Source organism: Anas acuta, chromosome 3 (genome assembly GCF_963932015.1).
Source record: "Anas acuta chromosome 3, bAnaAcu1.1, whole genome shotgun sequence".
NCBI lineage: Eukaryota > Metazoa > Chordata > Aves > Anseriformes > Anatidae > Anas > Anas acuta.
Genome location: NC_088981.1, coordinates 29,661,473 through 29,678,944, shown reverse-complemented (window position 1 = coordinate 29,678,944; position 17,472 = coordinate 29,661,473). Strand labels below are relative to the sequence as shown.

General features: G+C 35.3%; 1 protein-coding gene across 2 annotated transcripts in view; it reads left to right on the top strand.

The window, feature by feature from the left end:
• AHCTF1 (AT-hook containing transcription factor 1) overlaps positions 1-17,472 on the top strand; it is a 46,929-nt gene that overhangs the window by 10,616 nt on the left and 18,841 nt on the right. For both annotated transcript variants that reach the window (XM_068676378.1, XM_068676377.1), the window contains exons 4-20: positions 176-356; positions 1,125-1,332; positions 2,493-2,609; positions 3,873-3,957; positions 8,388-8,538; positions 9,097-9,229; positions 9,318-9,499; positions 9,964-10,025; positions 10,939-11,067; positions 12,551-12,641; positions 12,732-12,821; positions 12,989-13,129; positions 13,860-13,964; positions 14,500-14,593; positions 15,873-15,996; positions 16,114-16,170; positions 17,283-17,429. In XM_068676378.1, coding sequence (XP_068532479.1) covers positions 176-356; positions 1,125-1,332; positions 2,493-2,609; positions 3,873-3,957; positions 8,388-8,538; positions 9,097-9,229; positions 9,318-9,499; positions 9,964-10,025; positions 10,939-11,067; positions 12,551-12,641; positions 12,732-12,821; positions 12,989-13,129; positions 13,860-13,964; positions 14,500-14,593; positions 15,873-15,996; positions 16,114-16,170; positions 17,283-17,429 — 2,097 coding nt within the window. The remainder of the gene's footprint in view (positions 1-175; positions 357-1,124; positions 1,333-2,492; positions 2,610-3,872; positions 3,958-8,387; positions 8,539-9,096; positions 9,230-9,317; positions 9,500-9,963; positions 10,026-10,938; positions 11,068-12,550; positions 12,642-12,731; positions 12,822-12,988; positions 13,130-13,859; positions 13,965-14,499; positions 14,594-15,872; positions 15,997-16,113; positions 16,171-17,282; positions 17,430-17,472) is intronic.

Below are 17,472 nucleotides of genomic sequence, written 5' to 3'. Positions count from 1 at the left end.
CAGGACTGATTTTTTTTTTTTTAATTGAAATAATTGAAAACAATGCTTTGCTTTCAAGTGTTGTGCATTTATGTCATAGTGAGTGTTTCTGATGCCCTAATTTTGGTTTCCTTGTTGAATGATTTTTATTTAGCTTGTCAGACTGGTTAAATGTTAACTTATGCTTTTCCTGTAGGTAACTGGTATAGAACCCATAATTAATCATGGAGGAGCCAGTGTGAGCACTCAGCACCTACACCAGAGTCTGCGATGGCTCTTTGGAGTGGCAGCAGTGGTTACAGATGTTGGACATGTACTTCTGGTTGATCTTTGTTTGGATGATTTATCTTGTAGTCAGAATGAAGTAGAAGCATCTGGTAAGCTTGCATTTTTTTTCAACTTGAAACACCCATTTTAAATGTAAGAAAGACTTATGTCTTTTAAGTAAACAATATAGATCCAATTTTGAATATACTAGCATACAGACTACTGATTGCAGATGGTGGTTTGGTATCATGAAGTCCTGAACTGGTTAAAGATGGGAGTGGCTTAATGCTCTTTCTAAAGTTAAAATGCCCACCGTCTTCCACCAAGATCAATTCTTGCCAGTGAGGTATAGGAACTTTACTATCTGAGCCAGTGCAGCTGTCTGATGGGAAGTTGTCAGAAGCACTCTTTTTACTGGGAATGATATTTTGCTTCTATTAACGAATATGGGGGCAAATTGTAGGCATATTTTTAAGATTAAATCCAACTTACCAAACGTCATGCATTTGGACGACTGAAATACTTGATTTACCTATTCAGTTTTCGTATGCTGTTCCGTTATTACAACAGTAGCTTCAGGAGTTGATATCCTTCAGAGAGCTTCATCACAAGACCCATGCTCCTGATGTACAGAGTTCAAGAAAAAATTCTTTCTGGTTATACTTCTACCTGATTTTGAAATACAAGTGAGAATTTCAATCGAGTTAGAGTTCTTTGAATACATATGAAATGACAATAGCAAATTACTGTTGCATAAATGGGTATTTGGCCTTGGATGGTAAAACTAGATTATCAGTGTTGTCACGTCAGTGTTTAACATGCATGCTAAGTGAAATAACACATTCTTTTATCATGTGATTTTTTTTGTATGTGTGTAGACCTAGAAGTTGTCACTGGAATTCCTGCTGAAGTTCCACAAAGAAGAGAAGCTGTGACCAGAGAGGGGCGACATCTCTGTTTTCAAGTACAAAATCCATCAGGAACAGCAATAACAACCCTGTGCTACATAAGCAGAAGCAATCTGCTTGCTGTGGGTTTTTCAGATGGCTACCTGTCACTATGGAATATGAAAACTTTGAAGAAGGAGTAAGTAGGCTTGTATGCTTGCAGGAGGGTTCAAAGAGCTCAATTCTTGACTTAAGGAAATATGTTAAATTAAAGAAACTTTTTTCAGGGACTGAAATTCTTTAGAATAATCCTGGAATGCTTAGAAAATCTCTTTTGAACTACAAATTCATACATGGGATAAGTTGACCACCTTCTCCCCAGTGGCCTATGTTTTACTTATTGTGCCTCTGGATTGAGGAATTGTGGAAAGCATTCTTGTTTGGGTTATGTTAGGCCATTGAGATGTGACAGAGCTGATTTTTCTAAGACAGTGCATTTTTCAGAACTAGTTACTGCAAGTAGGGCATAAATTGCAAGGCTGAAATATGTTAATAATAATTTTTTTTTTGTTACGATATTCTCTAAAGAGTCTAGGGTGAGACTATTGAGACATGAAAAATCGGTAGCTGACCTGTGCTTGAATATTTCTTTCTTTCTATGTTTCAGCCTTCTCTGATACAGGTGATTGGCCTCTATCAAGAAAAGGATGCATGCGAATGAAAGCTTGCTTAGAATGCTTAGAGACTAGAAAAAGGGGCCCATAAATTTATGGGTGATAGAAAAGTTAAGGGATAATTTCAAAGAGGAATCTCTCTTGAAATACTTGACCAGGTTTAGAAAGGGATTCACTTAAATAAATCTGCAGTGACTAACCAGAAATTATTGGATACGTAAATAGACAGTGGCGAAATAACTAGTTAGCAAGAATAGATTATGAAGTTACATACAAAATTCAGAAGTCTGGAAGAAGAATGCTTTTCTGCATAGTCCAAGTAAAGAAACAAGAAGCTACTTCTGTTTGGCACTGTTTTGAATTTGTTAAAAAGAACTTTAAGTTCTAAATTTAAGTAAGATACAAAAGTAGGAATCGTCTCTTGCCCAGCAATTGAAGTAATTGTTTGGGAGAAGCTAGTTTGAATTATCTTATGCAAAGGTAGTAAACACAGGTTATTACATTTGATAGACAATCTCCTTACCTCTTGAGTAGTCCTTGAAAAGTGGTCACTTCCTTGAATCACTTGTTCAAGATGCAAGTATGAGAGTAAGCATGTGGGTACTCTTCTGAGAAGATGCTTCTACTCTTCTGCAAACTTGGCCGGTAGACTTACCTCCTTTATTTTTATTCTTTAAACCTGTAGGTACCACTCTCAACTTGAAGGAGGAAGAATTCCTGTATATGCTGTTACTTTCCAGGAACCTGAAAATGATCCTCGCAATTGTTGCTACTTGTGGGCTGTTCAATCTACCCAAGAAAGGTAAATTAAAGTATATATTCTATATTTCACTGAATTAAGTTAAAATATGCTCACTTTGTGTAAATATCCAGGGTTTTCTCAAGTACAGAAGGTGTTAAGCTTACAATGCCGTTTTTATAGTTTTTAACAAATGTGAAGACGGAACTACTAGTTAAAATAATGATGACCTCAGAAATCCTTTTATTATAGAATAAATTTCTTCTTTCATTTGTAGTTTGAAACTTCTGAGAAGTCAGTCGATGAGAATGAATAAACATTGACTATCATGTTGTAGTCTTTTTCTTGAGTTTGGGATTTCACTAGGAGTGTAATGTCATTATACTTGAGCACTAGTAAATCTGTCATTTTCTTTACGTACTTTCTCTTAGTTTTGACTGTTGATGTTTCTTGCATTTATTGAAATTGCTGTTGTAGAATTGTGTGTCTGTATTTTTAGAGAGTTCTCTGGAAGCCTTGGGTTCATGCAGTTCCTACTTTGCTCAGAGTTTCAGAAAGAAGGTGAAACAGTAGTGGCTATATTTTTGTGCTTGCATGCATAATTATTTCCTTTTGTTCCTTGATGACTGCTTTATGATTTGTTTGATACTCACAGTGTGGTATTAAAAGCAGTTTAGGCTGCAAATCTAGAACACTAAATGTGCCGATACAACAGCCTGCTGTCCCTAAAGGAGGAGAATCACAGTATTGCTGATGACCGTCTGCCAGTTTTAGCATTCTTTGGAACCTCCATGAGTTAGTTCAGCTCATCTGGCAGAATACCATCCCTGTTCAGCAGAAAAGTAAATGGTTTCCTGCTGGGCTAATGAAGCAAACCAGTGTGTGGAAGGGTGCAGTATATGCAAGAGAGGGACTGAAATTTTGTGATAGGGGAGAGGAGAGATCTCCCTCTTTCACCATTAGTCAGCTATTTTGTCAACTCAGCTGTTCACAGAGTTGCAATCTTTTAAAGTTTAAATTGAAAGCAGTTTGGCTTGAGAACTCTTCGCTGTGAAGAACTATTTCCAACATATTTTAGTATATACAACATATTGAAGCTTTCAAATTACATGGTTAGCATTTACTGCTGTGGAGCTATTAGTGTCCAAATTTCCTCCTTTATGTTTTAGCAGCTAAATGTGACCTATTGTCATGTTAGGGAAGTGGTGTTTTTCTTTTCTGCCAGAGCACACTATTATGAAAACTTTGGTCTAGGTCTGATAAAGATGACAACGAGGACTATAAAGCAGCTTTCTAATCAAATTTCATAATTTGTACCTTTTTCAGTGAAGGTGATGTTTTGAGTTTACATCTGCTGCAGTTAGCGTTTGGTGACAGAAAACGGTTGGCATCAGGACAAGTCATGTATGAGGTAAGATACGTGTGCATGTGAAAATACAACCACAGCAATTTTCTCTAAGGGGAGTATCAATTAAGTTGGCAGGGTAACACCATCAAAATTCAGAGCTGCCTGAAACAATCATCTTCAGCTTATTCCTCTTGGTCATGACCTTTGTCCGGGCATTTTGAAAACAAGTCATATGATTTTAAACTCTGATGTCATGTGTTCAAACTAGATTCATTTGCTAAGAGCTCCTGTAAACTCAATTTCCAAAGAGGAAACAGGTTTTACAAATAAAATTATCCTTAACCAAAACATCAAATTAATGGGGTGTAGTAAGAGAAGAAGGGCTTTGAGTAGCTTTGTTTGTTTAGCCAAACTGCAGACTTGAATAAGCTTCTCTGTCTGTAACCCTTTTTAAAAATACAGTTGTGTATCTTTCTTTCCTGATCTTTTGTTTTATATTGTTGTTTTTCTTTTGTATTTTGTCAGCCAGACTGTAAAGAGAATGCATCTATAGTGTCTTAAGTATTGATCCTGAAGCATAGTAGCTATTAAGATCCTTCTTTATACATCTTGATTGGCTTTCCTGTTAAATCTATTCTTAAAGCCAGCAGAATATGTGAATACAGTAAGCAGTGGTATGATTTGGTCAAAAGAGTATACATGAATTGTTAAAACTGGCTCCAAAAATAATGTGTTTAAAATATAGGTGAGGTATTGGATACTGATGCTGGTTAAATCTAACAGATATAAATAAGTTTAATCTGTTTGATGACTGTCTCTAGCAAAACATAATTCTGTATGCTTGAATCTCTTCCAAAATTCCTTTAAGTCAAGTCATCTTAGTTGGAGCAATTCTTTCCTCCTATTTTGTTGTTTGTTTGTTTTTTTTTAAATTGAATATCCTCAGTAGTTATGATCAACAGTTATGATTCTTGTGTCATGGTACTCTGTTTTTATAGGGACTGTTCCCTTTGATTGTTTAGAACAAAGGCAAAAATTTGAGTATAAATTCTGACCTTTTTCCTTATATACAGCAAAGCTCCTTCCTCATTTGTAAATGTTGCTTTTTGAATAAGTTAAATTTAGGTGATTGGGAAAGGTGGTGTTTCTTTAAAAAGCATTACCTATCACGCTGGTAAGATATAAATATCTCCAAGTGATTCACTAGGTTCTAAATATGGATACCATCTCTTTATTTTTGTGTGTGTTTTCTGTTGTTACGATATTAATATACCTTGCTTTAGAGGAACAGCACACCCTTCCTGGGTTTTTAGTTTTTAAAAAGGCTTTTGCTACAGTTCACTTCTGCGTTTCTTGCAGTGCTCTAAGAACTTTGTCAGGTTGATAGGACAAAGCTTCTTTAATCTTTGTCTGTTTCAATTTTTTTGTACTTCTTTGTTCTTTATACTCTTTTAAATGTTATTTTTAACTTCAGCCTTGGCAGTGGCAGAGGTTGTACCATGTTGCATGTGCTTCTTTGGAAAAAAAAAAAAAGTCTACATCCATCACTTCTGTGGTAACCAAGTTCTATCTCAACACTTTAATGTTAGAACATGGGTCCTTTTACTATTGAGCAGTTTTTTGTCTTGGTCACCTTACTTGCCTGAACAAGACATGACAAGTGTCAATTTTTAGCTCAGAAGTTCAGCAGATTTTAAAAATGGATTCAGTTGCAATTCCAGCTGATACTTTTAAAAAAAAAAAAAAAAAAAAAAGGCAGAGTGATAACATAAGGTGCTTGTGACCCCAGAGAACTGTGGTGCAGTCAAAGAATTTAAGACACTTAACCTTCTACAGACCTTGCAACCAGTAATTCATTCATATTCTTCTAAGAGGTATCAGGTACTGTTCTCTGGATTTGAGATATTCTACCCCTATGCTGTTTCTGCTTCCCATAAGTGTTGTGGAAATGTGAAACTGGCACCAGTCTTACAAGTTGATTAAAGAGAGAATTAAACAGCTGGACATGCTGGGGAGAAAAGATATCTGACTTCTTCAGCTGGCTTCCATATGAGCCACTTACACATACAGCTTCATACCAAGACGTGATAACACATACTGTCAACAAATTAAAAAAGATTGAGACATGTCAGGACAAGGAGGTGTGCTCTGCAGTTGACATGAGGGAAACATGTAGTGTCACTTTAGCTGGTACTAGAGCTCTCAGTGGGTTTCTGAAGGTCTTAATACTTAAATATGCCTACGCAGCTGTCTGAATCAAATTTCCTGTTCATCTTCAGGGGCAGAAGGTATAAAAATTGTTCCAATTTGCCAGGTGAAGTTTGAGTAAATAGAAAAATACTATTGGCCTTTGGCCATTGAGTTGAGTTTATAGAAGCATGAAAGATTTCTTTCCTATATCAGTTTCCTATATTGCTTAACATAGATTTGCTTTCCTCAATGGAAAAATTAGCATGCGCTCTTATGCGTCAGGAGTTTTCTAGGGCAGGAATTGTTTGACTTCCACCCCCCCACACTCTCTCCCAAGTTGGTGAGGAACTGGCCTTTATGAAGTTACTCAATGTCAAGTAGGAAAGGTATACACATATTCAGTGATATTTTTCTGTGCTGAGTTAAAATAATTATAATTTCATAAACTAAAAGGTCTGTGACCTTTTGATCCTTTTCCTTATGCCTCAAGATCTGAAATCTCAAGTCAAAGGGAGTAGTACCTTTTAACCTGGCTGCATAGGTTGGCTTCTTGAATGATGCGGAAAAGCTATAATCAAAATCATCTGGACTTCTTGAATAGCAGTTTCCTTTAAAACATCCAGATACATATGCGGAACGGTATGAAAAGGGCTTGGACCTACGCACAATGATAATTCTTTAATGCAGTTGGATTCATTTAGCAGCGCTTTCTGGTTACCACTCACAGTTGTGTCCTCCAGTTGCCTCCAGGTGGCCCTGCTTGATCAGGGATTTGGACCAGATGACCTCCAGAGGGCCCTTCCAACCAGCAGAATTGTCCAGCAGTTAAAATTCATCTCTAGCAGGTTTATTTAGCTTTATTAGTTTATTGGATGAAACAAACTTTAGGAATGGTGGACTTTTTTTTTTTTTTTCAGGGAAACGTTTTATTAAAAATTGTTTGGATAGTTTCCCTCCATAATAGAAGTGAGATTTAATTAGGCTTTGTGCTAGTTTTTCAGGGGGACCTTCTACATTTTTCTCATCTGTCTATGTGTGTCTGTTATTTCTGAAGTTACTTGATAGAATGGACTGTGCATACTTCAGGGTAAACTTCAGCATTTTTCTCTGAAGTAATGAAAGACTTTTTTTTAAGCCAGTCTTGATATTTATTTGTAGTTTTTCTTCAGAGAGAAAATTGGCCTCTTCTGAGGCTAGATGAATTAGATGTGCCATGTGAGACTGTATTGTTTTGTTCCAGCTCATTTCAGAGTTCTTAAAGCTTAGGAAACTTGGGTAGAATCTGGTAGAATTGATTTTGGGATTGGTTTGTTTGTTTAGGTTTTAGGGTTGTTTTTGTGTTTCGGCATTCCTTATTTATTTGTGGTGGTGGTTTTTTGTTTTGAGGTTGTGGAGCTCTTGCTTGTCCACAATACGCAAATTGATGTGTTTTATGGCAGACTGATTAAACCAATGCTGCATTTGGAAAGGCAGTATTTCAGTTAATGCTTACTTTAAAAAATGATGCTATTGGAAACTGCAGCAGGACTGTGTTGAACCTCTGAATATGTCTAAGTAGTTTGCCCATTCTGAAGTAATTTGTGATCCCAGATGTGTTGTTCATGTCTACCCCATTTTGTCTCTGTTTTCCTGTTCTGCTGTTGGCTGTACTTGGTGAAGGAACCAAGGAATATTTCATCCATTAGTCTGACAAGATTAGAGGAGGAGCTAGTAGAAGCTTATATGGCCTGATAGAAGATTGTTAATCAGTAAGAAATTTCTCATAGCTACTCCAGAGGGATGTGTGTTCACTCTAGTGGTGTGCTTATAGTTAATATCTTTGTTATCACTATATCTCTGGTGTGCTTGTAGTTAATATCTTAATAATAAATAAAGAACTTCAGCTGCTGTGATGCCATTACTTCTCTAATTTCGTGGGTTCTGTAATCAAGACATGGAGCAAAGAGCTCTGTTTGCATCTGTATTGCATTATTGCAGGAATCTATTTGTAGATACGTATTTCGATCTGTAACAAACCCTTGTTTGGAAGAAATTCTGCAAAACATTTTTAGAACTGAATAATGTTAGAGAAATGTTGTGCTTTGAAAACGGGGAAAGTATTATCAGTTTTACCCGCTGTGATTTTACTTTTTTTAAAATTTGCTTGCAGATCAGATGTAATTTCTATTTACTATTGGAAATAATCTAGGGGGAAATACACATCATCACATCTGTATTACATTTAGATATGTACAGTTGATTTAGGTGTAATGTTTGTTTTCATTTCAAAATGACCTTTTCTCTCTTCTCTTATTCCTCCCCAGGGCTTTGAATATTGTGATGAAAGGTACAGTTTAGATCTCACAGGTGGAGCCTTTCCCTTGAGAGGACAGAGCAGCAATACTAAATTACTCAGCTGTCAGACTGTAGAGAAATTTCGCAACCATGTTGACAGAGAGGATAGCATTAATGAAGGTTTGTTGTGATGTCCATGTTTGGTTATTCCAAAAGGAATGGTTTTGGAATGTGAACAATGAATGTTCTGTACCCACGGTCTGAAAGTTAAATATCTGTATAGAATAGCCTGTTTGGCTTATCTAAAAAGAAAAATGGGATCCTTAAGTTACATTTAAAGATGGAAATGGACAGTGCAATGAAGAGATCTGGTATTGAGTAAATTGCGTAAAGTCAGAAATTGTGCATTTCTTTTTTAGAAAAATATTTGACATAGCCTTTTTTAAAATTTGCGTTTTTAAAACTTAGCCATTTTTAAAACTTAAAAAGTAATTTGGACATTGCATATTAAAGCACTATGCTGGTCTTTGCAGTTACAAAACGAGGAAACTGCAAACGAGCAGTATGAGTAATCTATCACAGAGATACGTGCTATCCTACCAATTTTTTTTATTCTTAGTAGGTGTTGTCTTTCATGAGTGATACAGAAGAATTAAAATGAAATGGAAAGTGATGCTTTAAAAGTATCAAAATTATACTATTTTCTACTACTGAGACACAATTTCTTGTCTTTTACAGTAATATCTCCTGACACCAGTGTATCAATCTTCAGCTGGCAAGTGAATACATATGGTCAGGGAAAGCCATCTACTTATTTGGGTGTGTTTGACATTAATCGCTGGTATCATGCTCAAATGCCAGATTCACTAAGGTAGATTTTTATTAAGTTGTTTTCAGTGTCCTTACAAATAACTTAATTTGAATGTTGGTATTGAAATTATATATTTGCTTCCTTAAAGGCCAGAAGAATTCCTTTATAATTGCCCCTATTTTGCCTTATGGTCATTGGATACTGTAATAAGTATGACTTCTCCAAACCGCATTTTGGATATTCTGGTACACGAGCGGAGTTTAAGTCGTGGAGTTCCTCCTTCTTATCCACCGCCTGAGCAGTTTTTTAATCCAAGTACCTATAACTTTGGTAGGTATTTCACTGTTTTTAATAAGGATAAGTTTAAGAATTGAGGTCAAATGTCATTTACTGGTTCTCTTGTTCAATGTTTGTCACTTAAAAATCAACAATAAAAACATAAACCCAACCTGTGATTATGCTGTACCAACAAGGTACTTAATATCATGAAACACGCCAGAGACATTGTGGGGTTTCTGTGCTTATATAACATAGCCTGTGAATTAGTGATGATTATAAAATCACATTACTTTAAGCTGAAGGTCTTCAACCTCAATAACACTAGAGATAAAATCTATACGTGCAGTAATTATATTTTTAAATGTTTGTAAATGAACTGGCAAAAAAAAAAAAAGGGAAAAAAAATTGGGGGGTACTCACATATTTCCAGATATATTTCTGTGTTAAAAATGTAAACTGGCTGTAATGAAATGGTGAGAGTATAGAATTTTAACAAACGTTCTTTGTTTCTGCAGATGGTACGTGCTTGCTGAACTCTGGAGTTGTTCACATGACTTGCACTGGCTTCCAGAAGGAGGTGATCTTTTATTTTATCTTCATTGAGAATGTCAAGAAGCGTGCATTTACTGTTTTCTATTGCGCTGTTTTCACCATCAGGCCATTTTGTGGTTATTCTGCCCACCCCACCCGCTCACAGAATTGCAGCTGCATCCTGCCAGTTTTAAGCAAATGGTTATGTTTTAGGTCCACTGTGGGGACTGAAAACTACCATTGACTACTTGTGAGCATGATGAAGGATTGGATGTCCAGAAAGGAAAAGAAAGTTGTTCTTAAGAACAAGAACAACAATCCTGTAAAAGTCAGGGAAAGCTGTTGCTTCTTGATTGATACATCATACAGTCAGGGTTTTCATCTGTGATGGGAAGAAAAAAAAGTTAAGATGAAATGTCTTTTTTTTCCTTCCAAACTTGGGCAAGTAATAACTTCTGAGCCACCACACAAATTGTAACAAGTCATTTTTTTCAGCTCGCTAAGTATTTCCAACATGAGTAGCTACATATCTCATTGAACACAAGTAAATATTTAAGAACTAAAGAACACCGTCCCACAGAACTGCTTGATCAGCTTCAGCACAAACAACTATGGAAAGGATCTTCCAAAATGTGGTTTAAAAATGTGTTAGTTTTCATTTATATAGGATGTATTTTGCTGCAGTGATTAAGGAAAAGGAAAGGTCAACCTAAAGAAGCTAGAAAATACCTAGATAAAATACTGTAAGGGCTGATTCGTGTTGAACAGGATTTTTATAAGCTGTAACTTAGTTTGGCTTCCATCTTTAAGACTACGTAGTAATACTTTGATCGCTAAAGCATGTTACTGATGCAACCTTCTGGGTAGTTGTCAAAACTTTTTTTTTCAATGATTATTTAGAACCTTCATGGTTAAATTACAAGGATGTCTTAATCTGTAATTTTTTATTGATGTTTCAGACCTTGAATTTTTTAAAGAAATCTGGTCCTTCAATAAGTGAAGCCATTTGTGATAGCTACAATAGGTGTCTTATAGCTGGCTTGTTGTCTCCAAGACTAGTTGATGTCCAGCCATCCAGTCTGAGTCAGGTGAGTGCTTATCAGGAATCAGGGGTGGGAGGAAGACCTGTGCGGTGCCAGGAGTTGGACTTGGTGATCCTTATGGGTCCCTTCCAAATCGGGGTACTCTATGATTCATGTTGTCTGACAGGGCTGTGGAAACTCTAAGACCTGATAACTTGACATCCACTGCTTTTTATCTGCTTTATCCCACTGCAATATTTGCAGCCCCCTCTTTCATAGATTTTCCATTTGCAGTACACCAACCGTTCTGTCATCTAAAGTGTTTCATGACAAAGGGAGCTGTTGTGATAAACAGGCAGGGGAGAGCAGTCCTCCTACTGCCCTCATGTACTAGTCTCTTGGATTCTTCACTGGATTTGGGGAAGTATGTTGGGGCAAGAAACAATTTTAAACAGTCTGACAGCTGAAGGAAATTTCTTGTCAAGTTGGCCTGGCCATTAGACTGCTTATTTTGCAAGCATGATGCATAGTCTTAAATTCAAAATTGATGCTTTGATGTCAACTATCAATTGGAAATAAGTTGGGGATTTTTTTAATCATTGTTGGATTGTGAAAATACCACTCAGACTTGTGGATGTGAGCAGGGATTTCTTTTGGTTATTAGTTAAGACGAATTTCAGGATTATGGTCAAGAAGCTTGGTTTAGAGTTTTCTTTACCACCGTAAGTATTCTTTGTTGTGTTTCCTTGTCTGAAACAATTCCAATAAAAATATGGAAATGTCCCATGTTTATTCTGATGCGCAGAGATTGCTTTGATCATAATGATTTTATCTAGAAGAGAAGCATAGTTTTGACTGTGTTCTAAAAAAATAAATAACAAAATCACAAACGAAGAGTAAATTCAGTAAAATGATACGAAGGATCGTTTTGCTTGAAGTATCAGAGCACTAGCTGCAGTAAACTACCCTTTAATATTTTATTTCTGTGCATAGTTGTTACCCTCCTAAATGATTACCACTACGTTATAATGCAATTTTTGAGCAGTTTAAAATAAAATCTAAATCTCTTAAAATTTACAGTTCACTTTGTTTCTATAATTTTAGAAAATTATAGCTTAATGTTCTGATGTTGAAGCTGCCTCATGTCTTCCCAGTCTAGAAAGCAGCTTGACCTTAGCTTCACTGCTTCTAGTGCAAACATTGCATATTAATGCATTCCTGATGCAAAACTTGCATGCACAAAATGCGTAATGGATATTAGCAGAGGATGTTACCAAAAATAGTTAATTGGAGTTCAGTAAAGACTATAATGCAGAGGCATGCAATTAGAGGTTAGAATTAGTAAGTTAAAATATCAGAGGAAAAGTTAATGTGTTCCTCAAACCAACAAGACTGATTAGAATTAAGAAAAGGGATATGGAATTAGTTGAGTATGCATGAAAAGACTTTTTGGTGTCTATATGAGTTTACACTTAGAAACACTTATTATTGATGGTTCAGACATCACAACTGTGTAAGATGATCATTTTATTTTGCCTGTTGCATTTAGGAGGAGCAGTTAGAAGCTGTATTGTCAGCTGCTGTCCAGACAAGTTCTTTAGAACTTCTGACTGGATGCATTAAACATTGGACATCTGAAGGTAATACATCTTATGTTGACTTTGTTTTATATTTTTGAGTTTTAAGTTGTTCGTTCATTCATTCCTTTTTGTTCTTTTTGTTTTTTAAAGAGCAGCCAAGTTCTGCTGCTAGTTTACGGTTTGTTCTTGAGTGGACGTGGAACAAAGTGATTTATACAAAAGATGAATTGGACCAAATCTGTGAGTATTACTGTAGTCATTTTGCAATCATAAAATTACCCTTTGAAATTAAGCATATTAAATAATCTGACTCTACATGATATTGTACACAGTACTTTAATTGTACTTTGAAATTCTTGTTTGGAATTACACTATAGACTAATGATTTTATATTTATTCTTGGAAAGGTGTTCCACTGTTCGATGGCTCCTGCAACTTCATTGACCCACAAACAATACAGTCTCTTCAGCACTGCCAGTTGGTTTTGAACAACCTTAGCACAGTCTTGAATTGTTTCCTAGCAGAAGCACAAGAGCTTACTGAAAAAGGTTTGTGACAGTATTACTAATTCTTTCATATCTTCTATTGTGAAGTTCAGATTCTCATTCAGGGTGACACTTGGGTTGTAGTTGTGGAAACACGAGTTTTTGTTGGTTTGATGCTCAGAAGACAAGTTTAAGTAGGAGAAGAGCTATGAGTGAGAAATTGTGACTATTGCTTAATATGCATCTGTTCAGGGAAATGCTTTGTTCTGGAGTTTCGTGCAAGTGAGTAAGGGAGGTTACATTCAGCAAGAAGCTTTGTAAGCAACTAGACTGAAACTGCAACAATTATATATGGTAATGCTTAAAATTATTCTCTTTAGTTCTAAGCTAGCAACTCAGTTGAATACAAATACTGCATTACAAATTATAAAAGAAGCAAAAATGAGTAACTTGCTAAAAGAAAAGTTGCTTAAGTTTCTGCAGTTTTTTATATTACAAACTGTTTGTGGCATATTGAAAAAATAAAGCTCTTTTTGCCATACTAAAAATCACTTCTGTATGAAAAACAGATGTCTTAAGAGTGTATTCAGTAGTTCAGACTCTATTTTAATTTTTTTTTTTAATTTTAACCTTTTAGTAAATCTCTTGCTTTGCAGAGTTATTTTCTGTTGTGATTGTTTTTTTCTTCAAATGAGAAAGTGATACAGAGATTTCTACCACATTGTTTTGCTGCTTTCCACTTAGTATTGTGGAGTTTGTTTAAAAAAAGTTTGTTCTTTTTTTTTTTTTTAAGGTGTTACAGACTTGACAAACAAGCAGATGGTAACTAGCCTCATTTCTTTGTATGCACAAGTAATCATCTGGTTCTGTCGATCCAGTCTCCTACCAGAGGGTTTAGGTAAGCTTCAACTGTAATTCATTTGTAACAAGGAAACTGTCCAGTGATTCCTGTAAACATGTTTTTAGCCATAGTCTTGTAAATGTTTCATCAATAACAGTGTTGTTTCCATGATAGTGTATGCTGAAGTTCTGTTGGTGAAATAGAGATTTCAGTGTTTTTTCAAATGTGTTTTGTAGAATAATGCAGCCAGTTTCTTTCCTGCGTGTTCTTTAAAAATAGCAATAAGCTTTTGACTTTAGGGAGGTAATTTGGATCAGTAACATGAAATACCTAGTATTTTAAACATTTTTTTTAATAGGTGGTTTTACTGTTACAGTACGTGTTCTGAATTTTATATCAACGGTAAACTTCAAGTGACAGTGGAGGCAAGAAGGAATTGTCTTGTGCCTTCTGTTCTAGTAAAGGCAGAAACAAAGTTAGTTTCTTTCAAAGCTGAAGGCTTGCTTATGCTTCTTGATGTTTAGCTTTTATGACCTTCTGTTTAAATTTAATACAATACTACTTTAACTTGCTCTTGCTTTACTGCCTGTAGATGATGATATGCACTTGTCTAGACCTTTCTACAATTACCCTCTGATTCAGAGCTACTATACTGGTCATCGACAGAAACTTGAGCGTTTATCAAGGTAAGGTTTACCAGAGAATTCTGGAACACTTCCACTGAAAATTCAGAAGTTAGTGAATAGCTTTGATATCAACAGTTGTATTTGCTGTGCTTAATGCATTTGTCAGCAATACTCAATTCTGTGATGCACGTGTTCTGTTGAATACAGAGGTTACTTTCCTGTGCTAAAATGTGTGTGTGTGTATACTTCTGCTTAGTACCAGTCCTTGTTTTTTTTTTTATAGTTTAAGGGAAAATGATGAGGCAATAGTTATGTTTATTGTTCTTGTCATTTTTTTATAAATGTCAACCACAAAACACAATACTCACAAAACAATTATTTTGGACATAGAATAAAGCGTGTTTTTTGAAAATAAATTTTAAAAAAAATTCTGTTTCTGACTGGTAATAGATGGTAATAATTGTATTGGCCTAAGTCTCCTACTCACAAGTAAAGCACACATTTGTGTGCTTTAGTAAGATTGCCAACTACAAGTAATTTTGACTTACCTAGCATAGTACTGGCTATTGGATAAAAATCACTTTTTTTTTTTTGCTTTTGGTCATTGGGGAAATTAAATGGCAGAAACAGTCAGTAGAAGACTGGTGGTCTATGGGACAATGTAATTTTAAAAAGTTCAGACATACATAACTGTAATGGTATGTCTATAGAAACATAAATGCTGCTTATGATGGTACTAAAATTTACCTGTATGTCCAGCTTTCTGAAAATAACAGTGTATTGTAGGATGGCTTGGGGACCTTAAACATCATCTAACTCCAACCCTCATTTTTCAGTAATAAAAGTGAGATACTGAAAACAAAATGTGAAATTTCCATTAAGTTGTGTATCAGTTGCTATACTGGAACACTCAATTTGAGGTATTATATTGCTCTTAAGAAGTTGTGGTGTTTTGATGCTGCTAAATTTCTTCTGTTAGTATAAGAATGATTATTTTTGGCACTTAAAAAACATTGTTTACAGTTCCTTTAGTATGGTAAGTAACACAGCCTGAAACAGCCTCATTGCAGTTTTTAGTGTAATAGAACAACTTTTAAGATTCTCATTTTCAACTCCTATAATAATTGAATAGAACTTAATGAACAGTTGAAATGAGAATGAAGGTCGTTCATTCTCAAATGACTCACGTATTTGCATGTATATTTCAAGTGATATTCACAGCTTTGTATGTATGTCTTCTTTCTTTGCTTTAGAAGAGTTGGCTGTTGTTTTTTTTTTCTTAAACTGAAACAGAATTAGTGTTTTACTCTGTCCAAATCCTTGTTGCTTTTTGTTCCAGAGGAAAATGGGATTCTGACTGCTTGATGATTGATGCAATGGTTTCCCAGTTAGGAGAACAAGTTGAGAAACTGTGGCGGAGGGATGAAGGAGGAACTGGGAGATACCCACCTGTTAGTTTACACGTGAGTGTTATGCTCCTTTAAAAAACAAAAAGCAAAAAAGCAAACGAGCAAATGACTTATGGAGAATTGGAGGGTTTTTTTTGTTTTTTTTTTTAAACTTTAAATTTCTCATTTCAGGCACTGCTGGATCTCTATTTGTTAGAAAACATTGAAGAAAATGACAAACATGCAATTGTATCCTTTTTATTTATTTCTATTTTGTTTTCAATATGTGCACATAAATATACTTAAATGTTACATGGGTGCCTAATAGAACTTACACTTCAAACACAGTGCAAGTGTGAAAAAATTCAGTTCAGAATTAAGTGGTAATCAGAAGCATTGTTTTACTTCTCTGTACTGTGGATTTTTTTATGCTTTGTTGCAAAGTCTTTTCTGGTATGGGCAAACAGGTGAACTAAAGAATTTTAAAGATAATAAGAAAAACATAGTTTTTCTGGAAATGTAAATGCATTTTTTTAAAGCAGCTGTATCTGTAGTAAATGGCAGTTTCCTAGTATGATGCACAAAAAGTGCTGCTTCAGAGGAAAAGGAAATGTAACAGAAGCTTATCAGTACCTTTTTTTTTTTCCCACCAGCACAGCTAACAGTGATTGCTTTTGTTCTGTTCTAAGTGCAGGCACACAGAATAATAAACAGAGAGAAGCGAAAAGCCAATGTGCAGAAACTTAATATTTAAGCTGCTGAAATATACAGAATTGCTTTCTTGCCTAAGCAAACGGAGAGGGGAGCCAAGAGAGTTCACGTGTTTTAAAAGCTGTTGTACCTTACAGCTGACTTAGAGTATGTTCCTAAAAACATGTTAGAAAGAGAGAATGGCATTACCAAAGAATCATGCTATTTTAAATTCAGATTTTTTTTCACTGAGAGCTAATACATTTTGTAAGGATTTACTTTGTTTTTGCATACTCTGGAAACGAGGAAATAAACCAGCACCAGGGAATTTGTAAGCCTTGAGTGTTTCAATGTTTTGAATGCCCATCTGGTAGCTCTTCTGACTAAACAGTGGTCTGAGTTTAAAACTGAGATATTTAAATATCTAAAGTTAACTTTTTTTGAATACCTTACAGAAATTTCTTCCTGGTTATGTACTCAGGATGCAATTTTATGGTTTAGTATTTGGCTTTCTTTGGTTTATAATAGCTTAAAATGGCAAGACTAATCCATTACTATTTTTCTGCTTTCTAATACTCTTACATTCTCATTCATTACAATCTTTTTAAGTATAATGGGATAAATTTTTAATCTCAGAAATATATTTGCCTTAATCAGATACTTGATATCAGACAATTTACTTGCTGCTAGATATCATGCATTCCATTCCGAATAAAACAGAAACTTCAATTGACTCCTTCCCAACTGTTTTTGCTATCCCCTGGGGTCTCGTTAGGCTTATTCAAGGTTTTTGGCTTCTGGATCACAATGATTATGAAGTAAGTATGTTACAGTTTGATTAGGCATACATTACAGTACAAA